This window comes from Natrix helvetica, assembly GCF_964273705.1.
Source record: "Natrix helvetica genome assembly, chromosome: 3".
Classification (NCBI taxonomy): domain Eukaryota; kingdom Metazoa; phylum Chordata; class Lepidosauria; order Squamata; family Natricidae; genus Natrix; species Natrix helvetica.
In genome coordinates, this window is record NC_138549.1 from 82,525,731 (window position 1) to 82,553,206 (window position 27,476).

The window sequence follows — 27,476 nt, forward strand, 5'->3', positions numbered from 1 at the left end:
AGTCCTCGATGAGGACTGTGACCTTCAGCTTTTTTGGCTGCCTGGTGCTGACTTGGCTGATTGACGTATGGTAGGTGATTCTATTGTCGCCCTCTGAGCGCTGTGGTGGCTTCTGCCAGGCCCCTTGGTTGGACGTCTGTTGGCGGTTTGCTGCGCTTCTAGGCTGCCAGATAGTGGCAGGGAATTTGCTCCGGCACACCTTGGCGATGTACCCCTTTCGCTCGCAGCACTGGCAGGTTGCGTCGCAGAAATGGGAAGCCGATCTGGCATGCTCTCCTCGACAGCTAGCGCAAGGCGGGAGATGCAGTTTGAATTTGCACGCTGGCTGGGCGCAGCTGCTGCACATGCGGCAGCTGTCATCTTCCTCGCCCTCTGAGCTCTCGGGCTCTGCAGCCACGTGATGTATGCGTGTACTCTTTCGCGGGTCTTGTGGAGTGCTTTGGCACTGCAGAGTCTCAGTAGATTTGACGGCTGATTCAGATGCCCTGGCTTCGTCCAAGGCGATCGGCAGAGTGAGGTTAGATTTAACCTCTTAAATCTGAATTTTAACCTCTATAGATTAATGTCCTGCACGCCGCAAATTATGCGGTCCAGAATCAGCTCATCCAGGTCTCGGAATTCGCAGTACGCTGCGGCCTTGCGGAACACCACAATGTACTCGTTAATCGACTCGCCCTCTTTCTTGTTCCTGATGTTAAACTCAAGCCGGCGAATGTGCTTGGACAGCTTGTGGGCATAGTGGGTCCTCAGCGTCTGCTGGAGCACTGACCAGGTGACTGATTGTAGCGGTGTCGGCTCAGAGAGGTTTTTCGCCATCTCAAACACTTCCCGGCCACAGTATCCGAGGAACATGTTCTTCTTGCGGCCTTCAGAAAGGCCCATGAGGTCGTTGGCCTTGAGGAAGCAGTCAAATCGTAGCATGTACGAATCCCAGTGCTCGGTGACTGAGTCATACGGAGTCGGTGGGGTGTGCATGGCCATTTTGTGTTCTGAGGGTGTTTTGAGTTTGCTGCTCAAAAATGACTGCTCGAAGCCGCGCTAAGCTCCGGGCTAGATGTAGTTGCTGGACTGCTACACTCTTTTTTGGTTTGCCTAGTTGCCTTCCAATCCCACCTTCGTCGCCATTGTTAGATTGGGTAATGGATAGGCACAAACAGGCTTAACGGTAACAACAGCTCTTTATTAAGTACAACAAGTGAGAACAATCCAGCAAAGGTTAAGTCTGAAAGCAGCCCTTTTATAGGGAGCTGTCAGACCCTTCGACCAATAGGATTAAACCTCTGCTCCTGCCGGAACAGAGGACCTTGGTGAAATCTACTGTAGTTAGAACAAGTATCTAACTGGTACCCCTCCACTTTGACCCCCCAAAATCCCCATTAGCCTTGAAATAAGTTGAAACTGAGCTAAGTAAATGGCAACCAACATTCTTTAGTCAGTAGAGCCTAGAGCTTACACCTTGCTTTTGATGTATGGCTAAACACAAAGGTCCCCAACCCTCGATCTGTGGACCACTACTGGACTGTGGCATGCCAGAAACCGAGCCACACAAACAAGCAAAGCCCCATTCGTGGGATGCAGGCCGCACAAGAAACCATGCCTCCTCCAGGCCATGGAAATACTGTTCTGATTGAGACTTCCCAAGAGTATGAAACAAACTCCTTATCCCGACAAAAAACCCTTTTATTAATTTACTGTGAATTCTGCTCATTCACAGCCAGCAAAGTCTTTCAAAGGAGGATTTACAGTCCCAGATCTTATCTGGCTTGGAGAGCTGACAGGCCGATATCTGCAGAACTTGGCAAGGAGTCTTGGAGAGTCATGAATCAATTAGCGAACTAATTGTCTCCTGCAAACTCCACTCCCCTTTAGCTCCTCTTTTATTCTTCTGGGAGGGGCCATTCATCATCAGGCCTTACTCCCAAGTCGACCCCTGTTCTTTAGTTGTTCCCTTCCTCTAGCAACTCTGCGCATGCGCACACTGGGAACAAGCTCCAGCTGTTTGTCTGCCTCACTGATGTCTAACTCTGAAGGCAGCTGATAACTGGCACATGGCTCTGCCCCCCTCTCTGCCTCCGACACAGAGCCCTCATCAGAGCCTTCCCCAGACTCCAGGCCTGGCCCATGTTCCTCCCCAGCCTCCTCAATATCCAAAACTGCTGCCAGCTCCACTGGTGGGCCACAACACTGACTTCTCTCCACAGAACTAGTCCCTGGTGTCCAAAAGATTTGGGGCCACTGGCTTAACATACAGATAGCCCTCAATTTACAACAGTTGGTTTAGTGACCATGCAAAGTTATAACAGCACTGAAAAAAGTTACTTAAGATCAGTTTTCACATGACCGTTGCAGCATCCCATGGTCTTGTGATCAAAATTCAGATGCTTGGCAACTGACTCACATTTATGACAGTTGCAGCCTCCCAGGATCACGTGATTCTCTTTTGTGACCTTCTGACCAGCAAAGTCAAGCCAGACTCACTTAACTTGACTAATTTGCTTGACTAATTTAACAACTGCAGTGATTCACTTAATAACTTGAGCAAGAAAAGCGGTAAATTGGGGTGAGCTCACTTAACACGTATTTCACAGAAAGTTTGGGCTTGATTGTGGTCATATGTCAAGGACTACCTGTATTAATGTATATAATAATTCTTTGGGGAGAAATGGGTGAGAAAACCCAGAGAAGGGGCCATGGCTACAGATGTTTCCTGTTTACTGCCCATCTCAACCTTCCTTCACTTTTGTGTGCAGCAAATAACCAATGGGGTTAAATAGGTTGATGTGGCAAAAAGGCTGTCTGTGCCCTTGTATTTTTCTTCTCCACCCTCATCCCGCAATCCAGCAAGTGGAACATCCCGTTTCTCCCTTAAAAGTGGTCTCTTCCTACTGTGTGAACATTGCAGCAAATTGATCAGGGCAAAGAGAACAAAGAAAGTAGAAATTTAGAAAGTTCTGGAAACCATACCTGGACTACTTGCAGACTCTGGCATGGTTTTTGGATGTTTCTGCTTTTATTTTAATAAGGAGAACAAACCTAATAACATTATAAGTAAATAACTCACCAATAACCTGACAAAGAAGGTTTGTGGGGTTTTTTTCTTATTTGAACAAATACTGCTTCTTTCATTCTCTAAAGAACTGACATTTCAGTGAGTGCGTCAGGCAAATGTAAAGACACCTTTCATTTTGAAAAAAAACCCCACAAATCTTATTACAACCTTTAAACTTATAATATATATATAAAATATTATATGCATGAAAATAAATATATACATATGAGTAAAAATAACTTAGAGCCAGCCTGGTGTAGTGGTTAAGGCATCAGGCTAGAAACTGGGACACAATTGCCTCCTTCATAGGGCTGAAAGTAACTGGCCCAGGGTCACCCAGCTGGCTTTATGCCTAAGGCAGGTCTAGAATTCATAACCTTCTGGTTTCTAGCTTGGTGCCTTAACCTCTAGATCAAATTGATTAGTACTAGGGCAGGGATGGCGAACCTTTTTCACCTCAGGTGCCAAAAGAACATGTGTGCACATGCTTGCATGCCCACCCCCTTAATTTAATGCCCCCCATGGCGTGCCCTCTGCGCATGCACGCATGGTCACCTTTCCCGCACATGTGCGCATGGCTTTCTGACTTTCATTGGGCCCGGTAGGTCTGTTTTCCGTCCTCCCCAGGCTCCAGAGGCTTTCTAGGAGCCTGGGGAGGGTGGAAATGGTCTCCCTCATCCCCCCCCCCGAGGCCCTCCAGAGGCCAGATTTTCCGATTTCCCAACTTCCGGTGGGCCCAGTAGATCCATTTTTCACCCTCGCTTTCTAGGACTCTGGGCAGTGTGAAAAATGGCCCAACACACAAACCGGAAGTTCAGGAACGGACTTCCAGTTTCGCATTGGGTGGATTTTCGCCCTCTGGAGGCTTCAGGAAAGCCTCCGGAGAGTGAAAAACAGCCGAAAATCAAGGCCGAAAATCAGCACTCTGGAGATGACGGGGCAACGCCTTGCGTGCCCTCAGAAATGGCTCCGTGTGCCACCTGTGCCACACATGCCATAGGTTCGCCATCACGATACTAGGATCTGGCACTCACAGAAACCAAAGCAAGCCATCTCTAATTATAAGGCAGCATTCATACATGATGGCAATTCAAGAATGGCTCTTTTAAACTGGACACCTTACAGGGTTATTAACACTTTATGAAGTTTAATACAAATGAAGCCATTTTAATACAAATGTGAAAACCCTAAAGAAATTGAGAAGCAATGTTAGTAAGAAGACCTTGCAAGCTGCAGGGATAAAACACGCTCCTTTTGAATAGAAAAATCCCAGCCTACACTGAATAGCACTGGCCTAATAGGAGAGATATGTACTCTGAGATAAGAAGGTCTACATCTGCACCTCAAGATGCACCCTTAGAAGTATATCAATGGGTGAAGCTATTTTCCAAAGCATCTGAAGCCAAACAAGGAATAATGGATGGAAACTGAACAAGGAGAGATTCAACCTGGAAATAAGGAGAAATTTTCTGACAGTGAGAACAATCAACCAATGGAACAGCTTGCCTTCAGAAGTTGTGGGATCTTCGTCACTTGAGACTTTCAAGAAGAGGTTGGACTGCCATCTGTCAGAAATGATGTAGGGTCTCCTGCTTGAGGGGGGGTTGGACTAGATGACATGCAAGGTCTCTTCCAACTCTCTTAATCTGTATGTACCTAATCTACTGGGATCCTGTTAATTTGCCAATTATGCATCCTATAGTTGGATTGTGCAAAATCCAAGCAGTTAGGTTTTTGATAATTTATTTCAAGTTGTTATTTTAGACAAAAGGAAGCCACTACCCTCAATGCCCTTCTCATTCCCAAATCAACTTTGAGATCCAGCCTTATGCCTTGTGTCTTCATCGACACATTTATGTTTGGGTTGGGTTGTTTTCTTGGTGACAATCCAGAACTGATTTGCTATTGTTTTATGTCTGCAATTCTTTTCACTTTTTTAAACTCCCCAGTCTTATCTACAATCTGGGGGCTTCCTGGTGACCTCCCATCCAAGTACTAACCAAATCTGATCCTGCTTAGTTTTTTCAACCTCAGTTAAGGTCAACTGGGTGCTGCTGAACATGAAAACCAAAGACTTGTGTTTCAATACCTCCACAAGCAAAAGCTGGGGATGCAGAAACTGAATAAAAGAAACTTGCACTTAATAACATCTTTAGACTGGTAAAACAGAAGAAGGGAGTGATTTTGAGGTGGAATGATTTTGAAGCCCAGAAGCTATTTTGCTTTTTGGACTAACTTTCTTTGTAGTGGTTTTATAGTCATGAAGTTGTTGATGTTGGCAGAAATGCCTGAAGTCAATTATGGTTAAAAAAAAAATCAGAACTGTGCCATCAGAGAGATGGTGCACCTCTGAGAAGCTACACTCGAACATGAAACATCACCGAGAATTGCCTATTGTCTGAATAACAGCAAGAAGGTTTGTTTGTCCACTATTTCAAGTCTTTTGCAAGCATCAATAAATTCCAGGTCAGCAGCCTTGCTTCATTTTCTTCTCTTTACTATTAAAAATCCCATTTAGTGTTAATTCGTGCAGAACTGGGGGATTTTGAGTCGGCAAAAAATAGAAATTAAATTGGGTATAGTGGATTTTCTTGCACTTGAATACTTGGCATGACCCAATATTGCATTACTATATTTGCTGTTTAAAAATAGCAGCAATCAAGTGAAGTTGCCAGTGGAATCCTGCCTTTTGTCATTATTCTGCAAATGAAAACTCAAGCAAGCAAAGGACACAGCCACACTATAGATTGAAATTGAAATACTTTCCCATTATTAAGGTTGTCCTCCATGTGTGTTCAGAATACAGGCAATATAATAGGTAGGGCCGAGCCTCATACACACTGCCTGCATATTGAAGCGTGGCTTTGCAATTTAGCAATAGCACTTAGACTTATATACCACTTCACAGTGCTTTACAGCCCTCTCTAAGCGGTTTACAGAGTCAGCATATTGCCGACCTCAGAAGGATGGAAAGCTGAATCAACCTTGAGAATCAAACTGCTGGCAGCCGGCAATCAGCAGAAGTAGCCTGCAGTACTGCATTCTAACCACTGAGCCACCATGTACCCACAATATGTCCCTTCCCATCATACATTTCAACACAAAGATAGCTGGGGGAAGAGCTTGCTGCCATCCATTGTTCATGCTTTCCTTAAATGGAGAAGAAAAAGCAAAAGAATAGGGTTGAGTATGATTTCCTTCTTTCCTTTGATTCTTGAGAACTCTGGATTTTTCAAGCAAGGAATCCTCAGCACTGTTGCCAGATTATAATTGCCATCAAAGCACTTCAGTGCTTAATTTTGTCTTCCCATTCTCATTGTAACTCAAAGGTCTTCCAGGTCTTGTTGAACCACAGTTCCCATCTTTCTTCACTATTGGAGAAGCAAGGTTGACATTGCTGGAGCCACACTCTGGCTGCATTTAGAGGCTCGCATTTCCCCACTTCTCCTTAACAATACAGAGAAGAGGACACGTTGACTTTCCATGCCTCTTATTAAATAGCTCTTAATGATATAAAAAGTAAATGCTACTTCCATGCTAATGCAGGCAATGCAAAACTTTACAATTTATTAATAAGTTGTTGAGAGCTCTAAATTTGTCCATTGGCATCAAAGTACACCCATTCAAAATCAAAAAGCACTAAATTATTCTCCTTCTCTTTGGCTTCATCTGAGAATCAGTTTTCCATACAAATGCAATGGTTTTTTGTTTTGTTTTTCTAAATTGATCCCAGACCTTGACGTCTTCAGTTATCTTTGCTATTCGTAACCTGCAATTTTCTGTTGGCAATTCTGTTAGGCAAAGCAACCATCCTCAAAAAAAAAATCTTGTCTAACTTCCATTAGATTTTTTTTTCTGTCATTTTGCCAAATTCTAGAGAGTCTTCAAGAACAGTGTTTCTCAACCTTGGCAACTTGAAGATGTCTGGACTTCAACTCCCAGAATTCCCCAGCAGCTGGCTGGGGAATTCTGGGAGTTGAAGTCCAGACATCTTCAAGTTGCCAAGGTTGAGAAACACTGTTCAAGAAGACATATCGTGCTGTCTACCTGCTCCACAATGCCCAGGTTTCAGTGCCCATGTGGTCTCAACCTTTGGTTTGACTTGATATTGTAAGCTTATTTGTCTTGCTGCGAATGTATCTTTATGCTTTATCAGAGGGAATACATATTTCAGTTTTCTTCTCCTTTTCTCCTTTTTCTTTTTTTTTTCTCATCATTACCAACTTAAGCATTGCCTGTTTTTCTCTCCCCCAGATCTGAATCTGATTTTGGTTGGCTGTCACTTGATATCTCTCTCCCTTTCCCACTCACTCTGGGACAGGTTTTCCGCATTTTGCTTTCCCTTGGTCCCTTAACTTTTCAGCTTTAGCAAGAATTACTCCATTTTCTGGAAAAACTCAGGCTTTATTTCAGCTACGTTTTGTGCTGCTTGGACCTATATGACATTACCCGTGTGGTACTTCTGTTTTTTAGTGAAAACATTCCAATTTGGAATCATCTAATGGACAGATAGCAAGAGATTGCCATAGGAGAGAAGACAGCATTGGAGAAGGTGGTAGCTAGGGGAAGAAATACATTTTTTAAAGATCAAGGGTCAATCTCAGTACGGCTAGTATTCATTATTATTCTTCCACATTTTTACTTTTTGATAGACAGTTCAAATATTATTTAATGTTTTAAATCTGTTTGAAGCTTGGCAAAATGACTATAAAAAGCATGGAATCCATAACAGAGAATTTGCCATCGGATTATACCAATACAGTCTGAATGGATCATAGAAAGGTTCAGAGGACTTCTGTGATCTGGTGAAACACATTGGTCACTCTCTTTATGGGACTAAACCATTCTCATCTTTTCCATTAATCACATCCTATTTTCTGAGAGCCTGAATGCCTATAAAACCTCACTATTGACCCAAAATCATAGCCGTCCAAAATCACGCACCCACCTATTCACTGCTTCCCCATCGTTTTCCCACCATGCGGCTTTGATTTTTGATGTCTTGAAGCAAAAATCTTCGACCACAAACATGAAAAAGTATGTTTCAAGGGTAGAAAGATATCTGCCCCAGGCAAGCATGTTAACGGCATCTGGCTTTCTTTTGATATATGAAGTTCGTATTCTACGTTTGTCTTTAAAGGGTGTGTGGTTCAGACAGAAAATGTGGCAGGCAATTCACTTCCAATTTGTAAATGATGCCTGTGGATTTGGCAGCAAAATGAAAGGGAGAAACTGCCAGCCACAATGGCTCCCATGCCATAGGCTCCACAGGCAGCAGAGTGTGTGGAGCAAGGATCCAGCCACACGTCTGGAAAGTAGCTCCTTGTGTTTCGTAAGAAGCTGCATGTTACTGAAGCTCAGAAAGAACCTTGGCTGTGATGTGGGGCATTTTCATATGAATTTTTTATTAAAAGTTTTACAAAGAGCTTAAAAACTAACACAAAACTAATGAAGAGTAAAAGCAGGAAAGAAAGAAAGGAGAAAGGAGAGGGTAGGGGAAGCAAAAGTGCAGAAAGAAAAAAGAAGAGGCAAGAGGGGGAAAAAAAGCTTCTGATTTTCCTTTGCAGCAAATATAAGTATGGTGACAAAGTTACCCCTTACCGCGATTACAAAATGGCATGGTATTGCAATGGTATGTGGGAATGTCCTTGGGAGACAAGCGGAAGAGCCACAGACTAGGCAAGGGTCAAACAAGTGTCAACTCAACTCACAGGTGGAATGTGGGGGCAAATATCTCAGAAGGGACCCTGCCAAATTTCCTGAACTATAAAGGTAAGGAGGGGAAGATGTATCTCAGACCTGCAAGATTCTGTGGACGTAACTTTACAATAAATTTGGAACTAGTATTTCTGGGTGTGTTTCTTGTCTGGATGAAAACTAACCAAGGAGATAAGCAACCTAAAACAAAGGAGAAATTTCCTGAGAGTTAGAACAATTAATCAGTGGAACAGGTTGACTTCAGAAGTTGGGGGTGCTCCAATACTTTTTCAAAAGAGATTGGACAATCATTTGTCTGAAATGTTGTAGAGTTTCCTGCTTGAGCACGGGGTTGGACTAGAAGATCTCCAAGCTCCATTCAAATTCTGTTATTCTGTATTCTGCGAAGTATAAGGAGAAGCAAGTCAGAAATTACCCCCTTCCCTTGGTTTAAAAAAAATGACACTCATCTGCATTGTTATATGAGAACAAACCAGATTTGCCAGATGTTTGTTGTCACTAGGGCTCGCTCATAAATAAAACCACAAATCTGTTGTAATTGCACTTCTCATTTCCTTTTTCAGAAGTATAACTTGAGGTCCCAAAAGGAAGCATCCTTAAAAACATCTTATTCTAATAACAGGCTGTCTCTGATGTGGATCTGTGTGCCTGTCTGAATCAACTCCAAAAAAAAGCAACCACCATGCAGGAGTATCATCGGGGGGGGGGGGGCTGGCCAAGTGAGATTATGAGTGCCATAACATGGACAAATGATGGGAATGACATAAATTGCATCACTTGCGTCATTGAAATGGGATGACGTAAATTGCATCACTTGCGTCATTATGATGACATCATCATAACCCCTAACAGATGCCTGGCTTCAGGCTTCCTGTGAGACTTTCTCTCTGACAAGGGGCACTGGAAGAGATAAACAAACACACAAGAATAGAAAGAATTTGTGGCTTTACTGTGGAGAATCTAAAAAGCTATTATGGAGGGAATTCTGCTGAGTGATGTGTCTGAGATGTGAATTCTGTTCATACCATTGTTTAAATTCCTTCATCTCTTTCAACCACCAGTTCTATGTCAACAACTAGAAGTGCCTCTTTTTGGGTGGTGTGGAGAAAATTTCTAAATGTTCCTTGTTTTGGTAATGGCCTCTTCTGAAAACACCGCTGCAGCATTTAGCTGTGCCTGGGAAGCAATGAGTGGCATCTAATCCGCCCTTCAGATGCTCTATTCATGTGCATTGAGAAATGCAGTGTTTTGCTGAGGTTTTTAAAAATGGGTAACAATCCAAGAACTGACACATGCCAAACTACCACTCTGCGTTTGATTTAAGTGCCTTGGGAAAGAAAGATGAGAGCACTTTTAAAAATGAGGTTACAAGCAGTGTTCTTCTTTCACAGGTTCAGAATATGTCTCAGTCCATTGAAGTTTTAAATCTACGGACTCAGAGGGATTTCCAGTATGTTTTGAGAATGGAAACACAAATGAAGGGACTGAAGGCTAAGTTCCGACAAATTGAAGATGACCGGAAGACCTTAATGACCAAGCATTTTCAAGTAGGCATTGCCATCTTTTAATTTTCTGTAACAATTGTTTTGACTGACTGACAGAAGCACTATTGGAAAAGGCAGTATGATGTGGGTTAGGTATCAACCTAAAACACTTGTTAGTAAGTTCATGAACACTTGTTTTGAAAAGAATTGTCCTTGCTCTATGCCTGTGATGGCGAACCTATGGCACATGTGCCAGAGGTGGCATGCAGAGCCCTCTCTGTGAGCACATGCACCGTCACCCCACCTCAGCCAATTGGTCATCGGGTTTCCGAGGTGCACATGCACGCCGGCCAGTTGGTCATCAGTTTTCTGGACCTCTGGTGGATCCGATTTGGGCACTCTGTGCCTAAAAGGTTCGCCATCACTGCTCTATGCTGTTTCATGCTGGTGGGTAGTTGTCATTAATTACTGCAACAAAAATGTGAAGGGATTCTATGCCACTTCCTTCATGATGGGATTCCCACCAGGAGAGAAGAAGGAGGGAGTGAGGGAGGACATATGTTTATGGCCAGATTCCACTGATGATAATTGAATCATTCAGGGGATTAAATAACAAAATTATATTGGAATGATACTCATGTAAATTCTAATACATCTCCAAGATGGCCCATTATGGTTCCTATCTTTTATTAGTAGGTTTATTTGACTTAATATTTTTAATTTGGCATCTAGACTTTCGGGCTAGATCTTTAGTTAATTGAAGATGACATCCACATGGGGAACAAAGGAGAGTAAATTGATTGAGATACATAAATGCTGATCAATTACAGGGGAAAAGATGCAACTCTTCAGGGGGATATGCGATATGGGCAAGTTCTTCTGAAATCAAATTTTGAAGAGACAGGAAAAATAAATATTCCGGACAATAAAGAACAGAAACAGTGTATTCTTGACCCAGGGAACTCAATGAACTTCATAGCAATTTCTCATAGAGAAGAGCTTCAGTCTATATAGATTCCTCTCAACAGTTGTTGCCTCAGTTCCATAAAAGATTAGCAGAGATGGTGCCTCTCTGCCACTTTCTGTGTCTTTGACCAAATGCACAGAGCCAGACCTCACTTTAGGCAAAGGGTTGTGGCTGCCTTGGGAACCAAACAAGAGGAGGAGCGAGCAGTTGTGCTGGATGACAAACTTGCCTGGCCAACCAAACTGGTCAGTGTTTCTTTGGCTCTCCTGAAACCCTCAAATGTAGGGAGAATGCTCCCCTCTTCCCAGGCTTGAAAGAGGTCTCCAATCACTAGATCTGAGCATAGATATGACCTCTGCCCCCAAAAGGAAATACCATTACCCTGGACCTGCAGATCATCTGGTAGTCTTATTATGCCTCCTCTTTTCCTCCAGCCATAGTAGGTATTAGTAGAAATCCTTCTCTGAGGTCACAACCAGGTTAATTCACGCAGGAAGGGAAGCTAACCAGAAACTCTCTCTTTGAGCTCTTCGAGAAAGGTTCAGAATGGTGTCAATGCACAATATCTTCACATAGGTAATAGGGTCACTCCTGGCTCTGTGTGGTTGTTATCATCATTGGCCTTAATAACAAACTTGACCAGGGTTGCTCACGTATTTTCATTGACCGCACATAATGTCAGTAAGCAGCTGCTCAGTCCTAGCTGTCTGTCAAGGCAACTGCCTGTTTGAACACAGTAACCTTTTTAGAGACCTGATATTTGGATTGGCTGGGGCTAACCGATTTGATATGATACTTCAACTGGCATTTTGAAAGGGATTGCAAGGCGGTCAGGCTATTGAGTAATTTAAAAGGTCAGCATAATGGACCGTCTGCTTTCCTTCAGAGCAGCAATTTGCAAGAATTCAGGCCATGTATTTCATGCATTGAGACAAAGGAACAGAGAGAAAACAGGCTTTGCATGCCTAAGTGCTCCGGTCCATCCCATAACAGCTCCATATTTACTGATGCCGTTAAAATGCAGTGAATTCATTCATTCCTATCACTTTCTCTGGTTCAGCTCTCATTGACCTTTTTAAACAAGTGTAGATAAAGCCACCAGTCATAGACTGGCAATGTGAATATTACACAGCGGAGGCATAGTCCAGCAATTGAAGCATGCGGACTGACTCCACAAAATTTTCAATAGAGGTGGTATTGTTTCTCCAGATTCTGTAAAGTGAAATAAGATGTTTTCCTTGTTTTTTCATACCCCAAAAGTTTTCCTTTTCTGTGCACATTCTGAAATGGCAAAGGACCTGGCTAATTTGCCTTTTGGATTAGGCGTGTGTTACAGGAAGCCTGTTTTCAGATGGATGACTATTCACCGCCTTGCATATTTGTTCCATAAAATACCCAGCTCTTCTTTGATGTTGATAGCTCTGTTACAGAGACAAACCATCCTTTATTCTCTATCCCAGATACTTATTTAAGCTATTTCTGTATTCCCAGACATAGAGCAGATTCCCACGTGGTGTACGTAATACTGTAAATACCTTAAATATAGTACAAAACGTAATAATGGCTGTAATAATACAGCAGCAGTCGCAGGGGCTTATTATTTATTTTTATTTTCTGATTATGTAAGGACTCCAGGGGTGGGCTGCTGGGGGTTCTCATGGGTTCAGGCGATCCTCTAGCTAGGACTCTGCCCAGTTCAGCGAACCTTCAAATGCCACCTCTGGCTGGCCATGCCCCTCCCCTCCCAGAGGTCTTCACATCGCCCATTCATTATGTCAGGTAAGGGCCAGCATGGAGGCTCGGGGAGAGGGAAAACAGGCCTACCGGAAGTTTTGGAAGTCCAGAAACGGGCCTGTTACAGAGCCTCCGGATCCCAGGGGAGCAGCTTTCCTCCCCCCCCCCCCCAGAGATTCAAGGAAAGCTTCAGGAGCCTGGAGAGGGTGAAAAATGTCCCACCCACCCAGCCATAGTGCAGGAGGCTGACTAGGCCATGTCCATCATGGCCACACCCACCCAGCAATGGGGCAGTGAACCTGTTGCTGCAATTTTTGAAGTCCACCCCAATTGATGAAGTACTCCATCCATTTGAACAAAGTACACCTTTCATCTCTCTTCTCAGAAAGTTTTCAAAAAGCTCCCAAACATCAGCATTCCACATGTTCCAAAGCTGTTTACAGTCAGTGAATATTTTGCTTTTTGGAGTACCACAATAGAAAGTGAGGGATCCGTGGTGCTCTCTGAGCTTGGTTGTTTTCTTGCAGAAGTTTCATTACCCAACCTAGTAACAAAATGAGTGCTAGCACTAGGATGCACACTGGCACTGATGATGTTATCTAGTTTGGAATATGAAACTTCTGCAAGAAAACAACCAAGCTCAGACAGCACCAAGGACCCCTCATTTCAACCCTGAGCTACAAATATTCTCCTTTATTGGTACAACTGAGTATTGTCTTCCTGATTGGTTGTAGTAGCCAACTGAAACTAAATAAGAAAAGGATATTCTTGTACCACCTTGTCTAAGAATTCATAAATAAGAGCATAAATATGACCGTATTGCATTGGACTCCTGGCCTATCTAATCCAGCAGTCTTTTCTTGCAATGGTCAACCAGCTGGACAGAGAAACCAACCAGTCTCTCACCAAATGGCCTTCAAGAGGGAGTCACGTTGCCATCAAGGCTAATAGCCATTGATCCCGATGACTTCCATGAGTTGATCCAACTCTTTTTTGAAACCAGCCAAGTTTAGCCAACATTGCATCCAGTGGTGGGTTCCTACTGGTTCGGCAGAACTGGTAGTAGCTTGGCAGCCTAGGTTGCTGGAACCGGCAATGAGCCAGGCCTACCACACACCCAAACTGGTTCTCCCGTCAGCGCTGTAGGCAGTGCCATCTTGTTTTTGGCTTACTAAGGAGGCCAGTTCAGCAGCAAATCAGCCGCAGTTCTTTTTAGCAGGGTTAGAAGACTGGAACTGCAGTCCCTCTACTGGCAACAGGAGGCAAAGATTGCTCAGCACTGATCTGCACCTTGTAAATAAAATCATAATATTACCAGCCTGTGCTGCTTGTTTGTTTCCAGCCAGAGACAAGAGCCTTCACTTCTCCAGGAGCTTACAAAATTGTGGGCTACGTATGTAGGAAAAAGCAGTCAGCTTGGTTTCTATACTAAATAATAAGGAAGAATAAAACACCCCAGTCCTATATCTATTTACTCACTTAAGTACATACAGTACCTTGTTTCCCAGAAAATAGGACCCAGTCTTATTTTCTTTTGGGTCTTATTTTGGGGGTATGTCTTACCCGCTCACCTTAGGACCACTGCAGCCAGGTCTCCCACGCACCAACATCTGTCGTGCTGCTGTCTGACTTCTGCAGCTGGTCACAGCCAGATGCCACATGAGGCATCAATCCGGGGCCACCACTCAAAGCAGGATGCTGCATGGCTCATTATGCCGATGCTACCGCTCATGGCAGAAGTTTGCGTGGTGTGTTGTGCTGTTTTGAGCAGTGGCACTGGCGCAATGCATCCCACAGCGTCCTGCCGCAAGCAGTGGCACCGACACGATGCCCCATGTAGCATCTGGTTGTCAGCAGCCACAGACGTCAGGCAGCAGCACGACAGATGTTGGGCCATGGGATTTGAAATCGAAATTCTGGTCCCAATTGCCATTATAACCCAAGGATAATATCTATAGGAATAGATCCATATCCTTCATGTTCAGTTTTTTTTAAAGATATAAGATTAAACACATTATTGTATGGAGATACCCTAACTTATTCCAGAAAGAACAGCCTGAGAATTAGATAAAAATCTATAAATCTTGCCTTTTATCTGTACAAAAATCCTGAAAACATATTGAAGCCAACACTGGGGGAAAAAATCATTGACTTACGTAGCGGTGGTACTGCATTCATAAATTAAGTTCTCTGGAACAGAAAGAGAATTTAATGTCCATTTGCAAAGGTCTGAGTTTATGATACTCTCTCTAATAAAACATTCTCCCAATTCATCCTTTCAAAATCATTCTTGCTCAAAATTTCTGGGCAGCTAAAGTAAATGGTTTTTTTCCCCCTCGTGAGTATAAAATTGGAAGTTGCAAAGGGAGCTCAGTTTCCTCTAATGCATTCATTATAATAACATTTCTGCTTGTAATTTAGCACTGCAATTTCAGTCTTTCTAAATTAGGTGCGTGAAATACATCCACTTCAGCTTTACCTATGGACTCCCCACTGATGTTAATGTTTCCCAAATGAATTTTAGAAAATAGATTTTATTAAGGTAAAGAGGTAAATACAATTAATTTAAATGTGCTTTTAACACAGTCACCGCTATCAGTATACGATATGATGCAGCAGTGTAACGACTCTCATAAGGTAAATCTCTTCAGGGAGTACAATACTGATTTTACAATATCTGCTTATTTTAAAAGTGGGCAAAAGCCATTTAAGTAATTTAAGGGCCTTGGAAAGAGATCTATACAATACGGCCAATTCAGAAGTTAATCTGATTTAACTTTCTCCTCAGAATTAGGACAGAATTTGGAAAAAATGGAATTCATGACCCTGGATGGAATATACATTCTTTGGCAAGAGGCAGTGATGAAATTTGCAGTGAAAGAAACTTCTAGGGCTTTCAGGAACAGTTCCTTGAAGATGGAAAGGGGAAGGAGTTTTGTAAGGAATACTGATGCTTTTACCCACATCACTGCAGCTGTTTACTGAATCTGAGCTGAAAGTGATTGTCATTTTTTTTTCTCTCATAAAGCTTTCTATTATCCTTATTGGACAGGATGCCATGAAAATAATGGTGCCTCCAGAGTTTTTTGAATTAGGCTAGTGCCAGCAGGTTGCAATCTAGTTTATATACAGTATGTGCTCACATGACATTGTATAGCTACAGACTGGAAAAATGAGACTGAACCACATAGAAGTAAGGGCAAAACAAGAGAACTCACAATCCACCAATGTGCTATATGATTTGATGACAAGGATGTCTCTGATACAGAAGCAGAAAGGCAATAACTGAACACCTTCCCCTTCTTCCTTTCTCTACCATGACAGTTTCTGTACAATATAATAGCTTCTTTCATAAAAGTCACCTTTCGTTAGGTGAAAGTATGTACAGGGAAGAGATGAAGTCAGTCTGCAATACAAAGAGGTACCCAACATCACATATATCCCATAGCCAATCCTTGGGTGCTTATTCCTGCAGAAAACGGAAGATCAGCTCACTGAATTAACTGTTTTAATAACTGGTTTTTGGCTGTGTTTCTCTTTTTGGGGGGCAATAACCAGCATTTTGCTGGAGAGGCAAAACACAAGCTGCCTTTTGAGCTATAAACCAAAGCTCACTGGATTGATAATAACAACTTAAATGGCTGTGATGGACTAACAGAGACATAATGATAGAATAATTTAGAGTGTTCTCATGGTGGACAGCCACATCTAGCCCACAAAACTCTTGTTCGCCCGTACCAAAACCCTTCTAAATATTCTCATTGAGCTAACTCATTGAGATAACTTTTAGCATGATCAAATTCTTAAATATATATGGAGTACCACCGTGTTTCCCCGAAAATAAGACAGGGTCTTATTTTCTTTTGACCCCCGAAATAAGTGCTTGGCCTTATTTCCAGGGAGGTCTTATTATTTTTGAGGTGTAGGAGGCGGCGAGTGTGGTCGCCTCATGGCTGCTGCTGTGTTGCAATATTGGGGGGGGGAGGGATTATTTTAGTGCATGTGCTCAAAAGCCCGATTGGGCTTATTATCCAGGGAGGTCTTATTTTGGGGAAAATAGGGTATTAACTGGATTTAGTTAATGGCATTTAAAAGTGAATTCAATCATATCTAACTTGGGAGTTTTTCCCCCTGATTTTGCCCACATCTTTATCTCAATCTTGTTTGTTGTACAGATTTAGGTTTGCTACTGAACAGTGTTGACCTCAGCACAAAAAAAGTTGTGCATTCTGATTGAAAGAATTGTAAGAGAGGTCACATTAGATAGAATTCAGCTCTCACTGCAGGTTCCCTATGTCTGGTAGCTGCCTCATCATGCCAAGTGATGGGGCCAAAAATGAATCTGTCACTCATGGTGGGTTTTGATCTTTGTATCCTATATCCTTTTTTGTTTCAGGGGCAAACACAAGGGAGACAAAAAAAGTAAAAATGGCAGGCATATGAAAAAAGGGTGGGCCTTCCATTACAAAGTCACAACCTCTGTCTGCTCTAGCCACCCCATTTCTCTCTAAATATTTGGATGCCAAAGGAGGAATTTATTTCTTCTTCTCCCCATCCTCCCCACAAAAACATGACTTCTGTGTTTTATTTGAACACACCTGTTGAAAATGGTATACTCTTTTTCCTCAACAGACACTTTACATGAAATAAGGGTAAAATTGAACATAATAAATGAGTGTGTGTGCATTTTGCTAGTTTTACCTAATTTCGTATTATAGTTTTGCTCTTTCAGATCTATCCTAAACAAGAATGTTCAAGTGCTCCTCAAATCATTAGCATTAAGCCATTCAAAATGTTTAGCTACTTTCCTTGCTTCTAACATACCCTGTTGTGGAAATCCCATCCAATTCCCACTCTCTTAAAATGTAACTATAACAACAGCACAGAGATGCTGTTTTAATTATAAATGCTATTCATAAAATCCTCCATAGATATTCACAGTGATAAAGGGATTTCATTCAGTAATCCCAAAGCAGACTTTCTAATGAATGCTAATTTTGCACCCATAAAATGTGTACTGCAAGCAGTGTCATTGACAGATCTAAAAGCACCGGGACTGACGTTCATAACACACCCATTCTCTAGCAACTCAATTCCAAATAAAATTTCAAAAAGCACAACAGCAGCTGAAGCTGACAAGAATTAGTTACACTGAGCCAAAACAGAACAGTGTGAATATTCCTGAAGCACTTCTCAAAAACAGTTTCAAAATGATCGATGAAACTCATTAAGTGCAGGTTTATAATGCCACCGCACACAAACACACCCCAAATTATAAAGCACCAGCAAAATAGCTATGGGATACTTTGAAGACTACTTTTAATGGCAGTTGAAAAGTAGGAATTAATCCAGAAAATTGAAAAATCAAAATACTTTATTAGTAAACCAAGCTACATGCTTGACTGCAAAGCTTTTTCTCATTGAAATAGTCTTGTGAGCTGTTTAAAAGATGCAGTTCTTCTATCTTTTGTCTTACTTCAGTAGAATGGCAATTGCAATCTAGTTCAAGAATAAATGCTGGCATAAGGAATCCGTCATGTGAGAAAAGTCATAGTAATATAACACAAATATATGGATCAGTGCCAATTATTAAGCAGGCAAAATGGTCTGCTTCTGATCAGGCAAGTTGTCCTTAAAATGCTTTGGATTTTATAGTAGTGGAAAAGGCTTGATTTAAAAGAAAGTGATTTATTTTAAGTAAGATAAAAATTGAGTACTTCATACGTTCTACTACTCCAAGCTTGAAGCCATTTATTCTTAGCTTCCTAACTGTCTCACAGGACAGGAATCATCGTTTTCACACCAAGATCAATAAAAACCACAAGAGTAGATGTGAAAATAAGCCTAACAAGGTCTCATTAAGGAATTTAGAGGACAGGGCACTTTTTAGACTTCCTTAATGCACACTCGACTGCTTTTTCACAGGAATTGAAGGAAAAGATGGATGATCTTCTACCACTGATACCAGTTCTGGAGCAGTACAAAACGGATGCCAAGTTAATCACCCAGTTCAAAGAGGAGATTAGAAACCTGTCTTCGGTACTTACTGGGATCCAAGAGGAAATTGGCGCTTACGATTATGAGGAGCTACATCAGCGAGTCCTCAGTTTGGAAACCAGGCTTCGAGATTGCATGAAAAAACTGAGTAAGTTCACACTTTCATTCCTCGTTGCTTTGTTCATATCTGCTTTGCCTGGAACTCTTCCATGCCCCCGTGTCCTCTGAATTTATACTTTATGTTATTTATTTGATTTGTATGGCCACCCATACAAATTCGTCTGCCGCTTGTCTTCTCGGTGGGCTCCGTTCAGGAGCACAGGGGGCCTTGGAGGGGTCCCCTGCCGTAGGGCGGCTTGTTGGAACCCCCCAGACTTGGCAGCAGCCGGTGGGGGGTTTTCTAGCTTTGCCCCAGGAGCCGGGGAGCAGAAGGGGGGGCATGCTTGCCCCTTTGCCGAATGGGTTCCAGGAGGAATAAGTTAATCAAAAACAAGCTAAATTGATCTGCAAAACTGTCAATAAAAACCAGATTTAAAAAAAATCAGTGGCCAAATAAGTCACTACATCAAATTCAGTATATAACTTCTAAAGATCTCTACTACTGCCTGACCTCGAAGCACGATGCCAAAGCCATATCTTGAGGACTTCCCTAAAGGCCAGTTGGGTTGAGGCCAACCTAAGCTCTGGGGGAATAATGTTCTGAAGAGTGGGTGTCACAGCAGAAAAGGCTTCTTTCTGGGTCACATCACATGACACTCTTTCATAGACGGGACTTGTAACAATGATATTCCTTCTTTCCTTTAATTTTATTCTGAAGCCTCTATCCTCTAGCAACTATGAGATTGAATCAAATTGGCAGTCAGTGGACCATCTCGCTAATCTGAGTTACATTCCATTTGGCCTCTATAAACATATGTCAAATTATGTTGGCTTTCCCCAAATCATAGTTGCATTAGTGACTATGTGAGGAGCTATATCTAACGCTGGATCTAGTAAAACGAATTAGAGCTATCTCTTGTGACCCATATCAGTTAAGCAGTAGATCTACAGGGGTAATTTTGGAAACTGTAGACTATTGCAATTCACTGCAGCCTTAGACAGTATTGCTTCATAATGCATAAGCTGGACCAGGCATGTACAATCTTTTCTGAACAGAGCTACCCTTGGTGTTTGAATGACATGCTACAGACAGGGCTGAGCCAAAAAACTTAATTGGAATGTAATTAGATTTTAATTACCTAACTACAGTTAATGTGATTGCTTATCATGCATTTAAATTTTTCTTTTTACAATCAGGATACAGTATCACCAGCAACTTTGGAGGAATCTTGAAGCTCTTCCAAAGTTGCTGGCCATGGCCACTGAGGAGTACTACATTATTTATACATTGTATTTTTCTAACTTTGTTTTATATGTTCAAAAGATACTGAAAGTGGATTACAAAGCTACAGATAGCTACATCTAAATGACCTTGGGGGGGGGGGGATTAAACAGGATCAGATCTGGTTAATTTTATTAGGGAAATCACAGGCTTTAAACTAGACTGTTTTTTTTAAAGGTTTGCTTTTAGGGAAGATTATTTTGGATGGAGTGAGAGGGAATGATAAGGTAGTATGGATATGGAAAAAGTTAAACAAAGGGTCAGTGAATGTATGACTTCCTATAGGATACGGTCAAACAAGCGAACTATAAATATTAAAAAATGACTGGAGGCGCTTTGAACTTGATCAATTTTGACAGAGATGAATGTCTGCCAGTCAAGTGGCATTCATGCTCTACCAGATCTTCACGATACTAGTGGATCATTCCATGAGTTCAGATAGTCCACTGACCATGAAGAAGAAACATCTGTCTTTAATACGAAAGTCTATGCAACACATCCTTAGCTTTACCACCCTCTGTTCCACGCACACATGCATGGGATAAGAAGGACACACGGAACAGCCAGACTTGTCTTGGTTAACATCATTCTAGTATAGCCCTAAACAAATAGATTGCACTTGACATAATGAAACAGCTGGATGATAAATTCAGTGGTGCTTTGCCAGCAGTTCTTTCTTTTCCCCACTCCAAACGCAATTCCAGGCCAAATTGCCCTTCTGAGAAAACACAAACTAGTTATTTTGTTAATGTATAAGCACACAAAATAAATTTAAATCAGTCTACAGTACTAGGGACCAGAAAAAATCTGGTCCAAATGCACACAGTATTTCACTGAATTTATGAATGTTTATATTCATTAGGCAAGTAATGGATCATTTTTCTAATGCCAGACATCTTTAACTATAAGCAAGTCTCCCTGAACTATTTCCAAATAAGTATGTGCATTAAGGACATCCCCCCTAAACCATCTTCATTCTCATTTGCCTGACATTAGCTTTGAAAGAGTGGCTTTTGTTTATTTCCACAGAGTGCTCAGAATACATCCGGTACACTAGAGAATGTAGCTAATTTCCACGAATTGTGTTAAATAAGGAGTGAAAAAATTAATGGAGGAAAATATTACTTAAATTATATTCATCTAAAAAGGCAAATGCAAATAATCTAAAGTAACTGGATAGAAAACAGTTGTACAAACGGGAACTCAAAAACCAAAATCCTTCAGTTCTGGCAACAAAATCATAAGCAATACCTTATATCAGTAAGGGAAACTAGCAGCGTTAGCCGTACCAATCCTTTACAGACTTCTGAATGTTAAACTGAACCGTAAACTCTGGATACCAATACAGAAATGTTATATTGTAATATTTTCTCCTTCATTTATGCAAGATTTTTCTTAAAGACAAGGTAGTAAATTGGAAATTATTGAGTAGGACCTTTAGATTCAGTTATCTTTTCAATAATACATCCTTGACATGTCTTTGAAACCAGATTTAGATTAAGGATTATGGCTAAATGAACAGAAAGAAAAAATAATCTATGCATGTGGTATTTCCTTTTGAGAATCTCCAGTTATCACTAGAAATACTTAATCACTTTCCATTTCATTGATGAAAAATATGCAAAAGTGACTGAGGAATAAGAGGAAACGTTCATGGCATTCTATTAGGAATGATGAAACTTCCCCTGAAGGAATTTATAAGGTATGAATTATGCAGAATTGATGGAATAAGATGTATGTGGTCTAAGGCATGTCCACATATTTTAAAAATGCAAGCAGGATTTGTATCTGGGAGTGTAATGGCCAGCAGGTGCTAGTTATTCAAGGTGAAAATATCACACCCAGAAACTGAAACCTGAGAACCCTGTATGTGCATTGAAAAATTAAGTATCAAGGTTATTTCTTCTGATGCTCCTCCTTGTGTCAGTCAGATAGCCACTCCTATCTAGATAGACAGGAACGACAGGTAGGATCAATTGCCTCTCTTCTGTATTTTCACACTGTCTGGGGGAAATGCGTGCAGGGCTTTTCCTCCTTTAGCTGGATAATAAAACACAGATCTGCTGTGTGCTTTGAGACTAAGTTGGCACTTAAATTGATCCCAAAGCTCAGACACAGCCCCTGTGAATGCCTGCCAACCATCTCCACTGCTGCAGGAAATGTATTTGGCAATCAGGTCACTTCAAATCCCAAATTATATCCTTAATGGACAGAGGCAGTGGAGACATTTGTCTTACTGACAATCCTTGACTATAAAAATAATGACGAGAGGCGCTTATTAGAAACTGTAAAGGTGCATTATCAGTAAATGCCAGAACACATTCATAGTTTTTAATGTTTGCGGTTCATCTCAGAAGGTGATGGTTTTGTTGTACATTACTTCTGGAAACACTAGAGACACCAGTTTAGCAGTCTTCTAGAAGAACTGAGACATCCTTAATGTGACCAGATCTCTCTTCGGTGGCATTTCCTCAATACTTTCACAGTAATTCAAAAAGACAGGCTGTTTCAGATAAAGGCAAATTTATTTTATTTGCTTATAATTTATGTATTATTTATTCATTCATTATTTAAAAATTATAAAGCTGCCCAACTCACTCCCAGTTACTCCAGGTGACTTACAGAAATAAAACCACAATACAAAAGATCAGAAACCCCCACTATCCCTGGTGACAATAGTAAAACCAACCAGTTGATGGGTTCCATATCACCCTGGGGCAATAGTGAAATTCAATTTTTTTTTACTACCGGTTCTGTGGGCGTGGCGTGGTATGCATGGTGTGGTTTGGTGGGCATGGCAGGGGAAGAATACTGCAAAATCTCCATTCCTACCCCATTCTGGGCATTTGCCGGTTCTCCGAACTACTCAAAATTTCCACTACCGGTTCTCCAAACTACTCAAAAATTCCGCTACCGGTTCTCCAGAACCTGTCAGAACCTACTGGATTTCACCCCTTCCCAGGGATCTCCAGACCCATTGGAAAAACCATCCCTTCAGGGCTTTTTGAAAGTGTGTCAAAGTAGAGTCAATCTTATTTTTGCTGGGATGACGTTCCACAAGCAGGGAGGCTTGAAAAGTCATCGCCATCCTAAGCATACTCATACGCTGTGACTCCGTTGGAGATCTCCATTTTGCTCTCTGAATCCATGGAGACCTAATCCTAAATACATCTGTCTCCCAATGGGATTTTCCCATGTATTTTACTACAAAACATAGATAAGGCAGGCTCGAAAAGTCACCGCACTCCTAAGCATACCAATGTACTCCGAATCCATTGGCAATGTCCATTTTGCTTCGAATTCATTGAGACCTAATTTAACCCTAAGTGGATTTGTTCCCCAGTGGGATTTTCCAAGGTATTTTAGCAGGAAATGTAGTTAAGGCAGGCTAGAAAAGTCATCACCCCGCTAAGCATACCCAGGTACTCCAAATCCATTGGCGATATCCATTTTCCTCTCTTAATTCATGGAGACTAACTCTAACCTAAGTGGATTTGACTCCAATGACATTTCCCAAGGTATTTTCATTAAACTTCAGACTGTTATTTTCCAACCTACCACAAATTGTTTTGAATTTTATTTCTTCATTTTAGACAACTTTATTTGTTTGTTTTTAAACATTTAATTCCATATTTATGACTTTATAGGCAAGTTCTTTCCATGCTACCCTATCAAGTACAACTTCTTTAAATTGTTTTATTTTAGGCAATAAGCTATCCCTATTTGTGTCATCTCAGATCTACTCAGCATTCCTTTCAGCTTTTCATCCAAGTTGTTATAAAAATATTGAAGGCTAGAGGAGTAAAGATTGGATCTTGTGATGCCTCACTAATTCTTACCTGCAGTTATTGATCACAGTTGCCCTGTGATAAGATGGCGGCCGATAAATGTAATAAATAAATTACAATTTGTCTAGTCTGGTTTTTAAGCTGGCTATCTAACCAGTTCATTGCCACCCCATCCAGCCCATATTTTAATTAACTTAGTACTCAGACTCTAATGACATATCTTGTCAACTTCTTGCTGAAGTCAAGATTTATTGATGGAACTGTTCTGGAGATTGAGAGACTGTTTCTTCTGTGACACCATGAAAAAGAATTGTCTTGTATATCTCTAGTTTTTCATTATTATTGTCTTCCGCTGGGTTTGTTCCTCTGAGTCTTTTCCTTGTGGTGAGATACTTCTTCTGTCAGACCCTGTTGACTCCTTTGTTGGTTTAATGACGCTTATTCCTCCCTTATGTGCTGAACTGTGACTGCTACAGCCTCTTTCTTTTTCAACCAAACATCAGTACAAACTCAGACTTGCTAGAAAGATGTATCAGATGGATATCAAACAGGGTCCCAAACACACCATAATCAAAACAAGCCTGTCCACATCCATTCGTCAGGTTCACAGGTTAGCTAAGCACATACGGTCAACTTAGACACTATGCCAAACATGATTGTCTTATGAGCTTGCTCCATGAAAACTGACTCTCTAATAAGACCCTTTTAAAGGATTTTCTTTTAGATTTGCTGTATGGATTTTTGCAGTCGGCTTTCTAATGTGATGCTAACGATCATAATTTTTCATAGACACAGGTGCATTGTTCTGTTCCCTTTTGAAATGTGCAACATTATTCAGAATGCAGAAAAAGATTTTGGAAAAATACTAAGCCAAAGAGAATAAAAGTCTGAGATAAGAAACAGAATAACAATAGGTCATACTAGTTTAAATTAACATTCTTAACTTATTCACTTTTTCATTCATGTAGTTGATTTTCATTTTCATTCATTTTATGTAGCTAACCCATATCAGTAAACTTCTTTGACACAGGTTATTCATTTTTGCAAACAGTCGACATTTGATTACCGCTCATTTATTTTGGATATATTTTTTCTTGCTTTGCAACACGTACTTTTCCAGAATCCCACTTCCACTGCCTTCAAATTGCTTGTCTTATTTCTTTGGACATACACAGCCTTTATTTCATAACAAAATAGGCAGAATGCTCCCTTTGAAAAACAATTATTCCTTGAAGCAGATCATATATCACTACTCTAAATTTCTACCCACATTTGGATGTATTAAAATTGTTCCATTTATTTTTTTTCCCTTCTTTAATTAATATTCCACAGTATCCTAATTTTTCTTTGCTCTAGGTTTTTTTTGTTTTTACCATTTAGATACATTTCTGCAAATCATTTAAGTTCTCATACAGTAGCACGGTGTCATCTACATGTGCATATACAAAGAGATCCCCAAATATCAGGCTTCTAATGTCACCACAATAATTTTGTATTCATTTTCCTGTAAATATGTTAAACAACCAAGGGGATAACATACATATTTGCCTTACTTCATGCTCATTCTGAACCATTTAATAATATAATGTAACAACAAAACATAATATGGTATAATATGACATAATAAATATAAATATGTGTATATGTATATAGTATATAATAGCATTCTATTGGTTTTCACATGCTTTACTTTTATAGACAGCTAGTACCACATTCAGCAACCTACATTCAACTTCATCTTTATGCAAACATTACATTATCTAAACCTATTGACTTTATTGTGTTCTTTACGCAATAAGGTTTCTTTTCTGCATTCACACATTTCTCAGTCTGCCCTGCTAGAGGGCAAAATCAGTCTCTCATGTTACCACAAACATTCCTTATATATTTTACACAAATGCATTAAATAACCATGGGAACAACAAACAGCTTTGTGTTCCTCCTTGTTCAATCTTGAAACATCTACTTAGCATTTCATTGTTTTATGCATACCGTATTTTGGGGAGTATAAGACACACCTTTTTCCCTCAAAAAAGAGGCTGAAAATATGGGTGCGTCTTATACATCAAATACAGCATTTTTTTGCCTCCTGAAACCCCGCCCCTTCACCAAAATGACTGTGTATAGCTTGTAGGCTTTCAGAGAGGTCCTGGGGGCTGGGGAGGGCAGAAATGAGCAAAAAATGGCTCATTTTTTGCTCAATTTTGCCCCCACCCCACCCCCAGGAGCACTCTATAAGCCTCCTAATGCCCTTTTTTTGACAAAAAAAGAGGCCCATTTTCATGAAAAACTGGCTGTTTTTTGCTCATCCCACCCCCAAAACACTCTACAAGCCTCCTAAGGGCTATTCATGCTCCTTTTTGGGGCGGGAGACGGGCCCGTTTTCACGAAAAAAAAAAAGGCCATCTTTGGGAGGTCTACAAAGTGCAAAAATGTTTTTTTTTTAAATTTGCCTCTTCAAAACCTTGATGCATCTTATATTCCGAAAAATATGGTACTTTACTCGCATTGTATAATGTTCTTGTTATAGTCAACAAACAGGCCAGCATATTTGTATAAAATATTCCATTATTTCCTCTTGGTGGCATGTGTTGTGTTCCCTAAATTAATGCACACAAGAATGTTATATCCTCGACTTACGACCTAGCAGCCGGCAACAGTCAAGTGTTGTTGTTGTTTTTAGATTTGAAGATTTTTGGGACATGGGAGTAAAAGAGCAAAAATGTTGCTATGTGCCTGGTTTCTAACCTTGATTAGGCCTCACACAGTCCCCGAAGTAGCCAAGATTGTGCTACATGAGGGATTGAGGTCACAGTGGGGCTTTCAGTGGCATATAGAAATCCGTACTCCAGTAAGTAGGCTGAACCTGGACAAAGAAGTATTTGAAATAAAACAAAATAAAAAAATAAAATGTTAAATTAAATTATAAAATAAAATAATAAAAATCAAAACGGACATTCCTATTGTTGATCTCCCTTATTCCTCTTTCCAACTTAAAATGACAAATGAGTGGCATCTTTTGGATTTGGGATTGAACTCCACATATTTGGAAAGGTTGCGTGCAGATTGTTGTTGTTGTTAAATTTATTGTGCTGCCCACCACACTTTACAAAATGACTCTGGGCAGTTGTGCAACTCGGTTTAGGCACCCTAATGCTAGGTCCAAGAGAGAAATATAATATAATAAATATAATATAATAAATATAATATTATATAATATAATAATATTATATTATATAATATTATATAATATTATATAATATTATATTATATAAAATTATATTATATTATAATATAATATAATATAATAATATAATATAATATAATATAATATAATATAATATAATAATATAATAAA

The 27,476-nt window shown here is 40.7% G+C and overlaps 1 protein-coding gene and 2 long non-coding RNA genes across 6 annotated transcripts in view; 1 reads left to right on the forward strand and 2 right to left on the reverse strand.

The window, feature by feature from the left end:
• The window catches only part of LOC309389992, a 944,060-nt gene that overhangs the window by 775,212 nt on the left and 141,372 nt on the right, over window positions 1–27,476 (reverse strand). The gene's annotated exons all lie outside the window — the stretch shown is intronic.
• OLFM3 (olfactomedin 3) overlaps window positions 1–27,476 on the forward strand; it is a 246,512-nt gene that overhangs the window by 205,310 nt on the left and 13,726 nt on the right. For both annotated transcript variants that reach the window (XM_081946294.1, XM_081946293.1), the window contains exons 3-4: window positions 10,159–10,314; window positions 18,878–19,097. In XM_081946294.1, the coding sequence (XP_081802420.1) occupies window positions 10,159–10,314; window positions 18,878–19,097 (376 nt within the window). The remainder of the gene's footprint in view (window positions 1–10,158; window positions 10,315–18,877; window positions 19,098–27,476) is intronic.
• The window catches only part of LOC309388716, a 48,237-nt gene continuing 27,847 nt past the window's right edge, over window positions 7,087–27,476 (reverse strand). Inside the window, exon 4 of the long non-coding RNA XR_014174830.1 lies at window positions 7,087–9,147. This is a non-coding gene — a long non-coding RNA (uncharacterized lncRNA). The remainder of the gene's footprint in view (window positions 9,148–27,476) is intronic.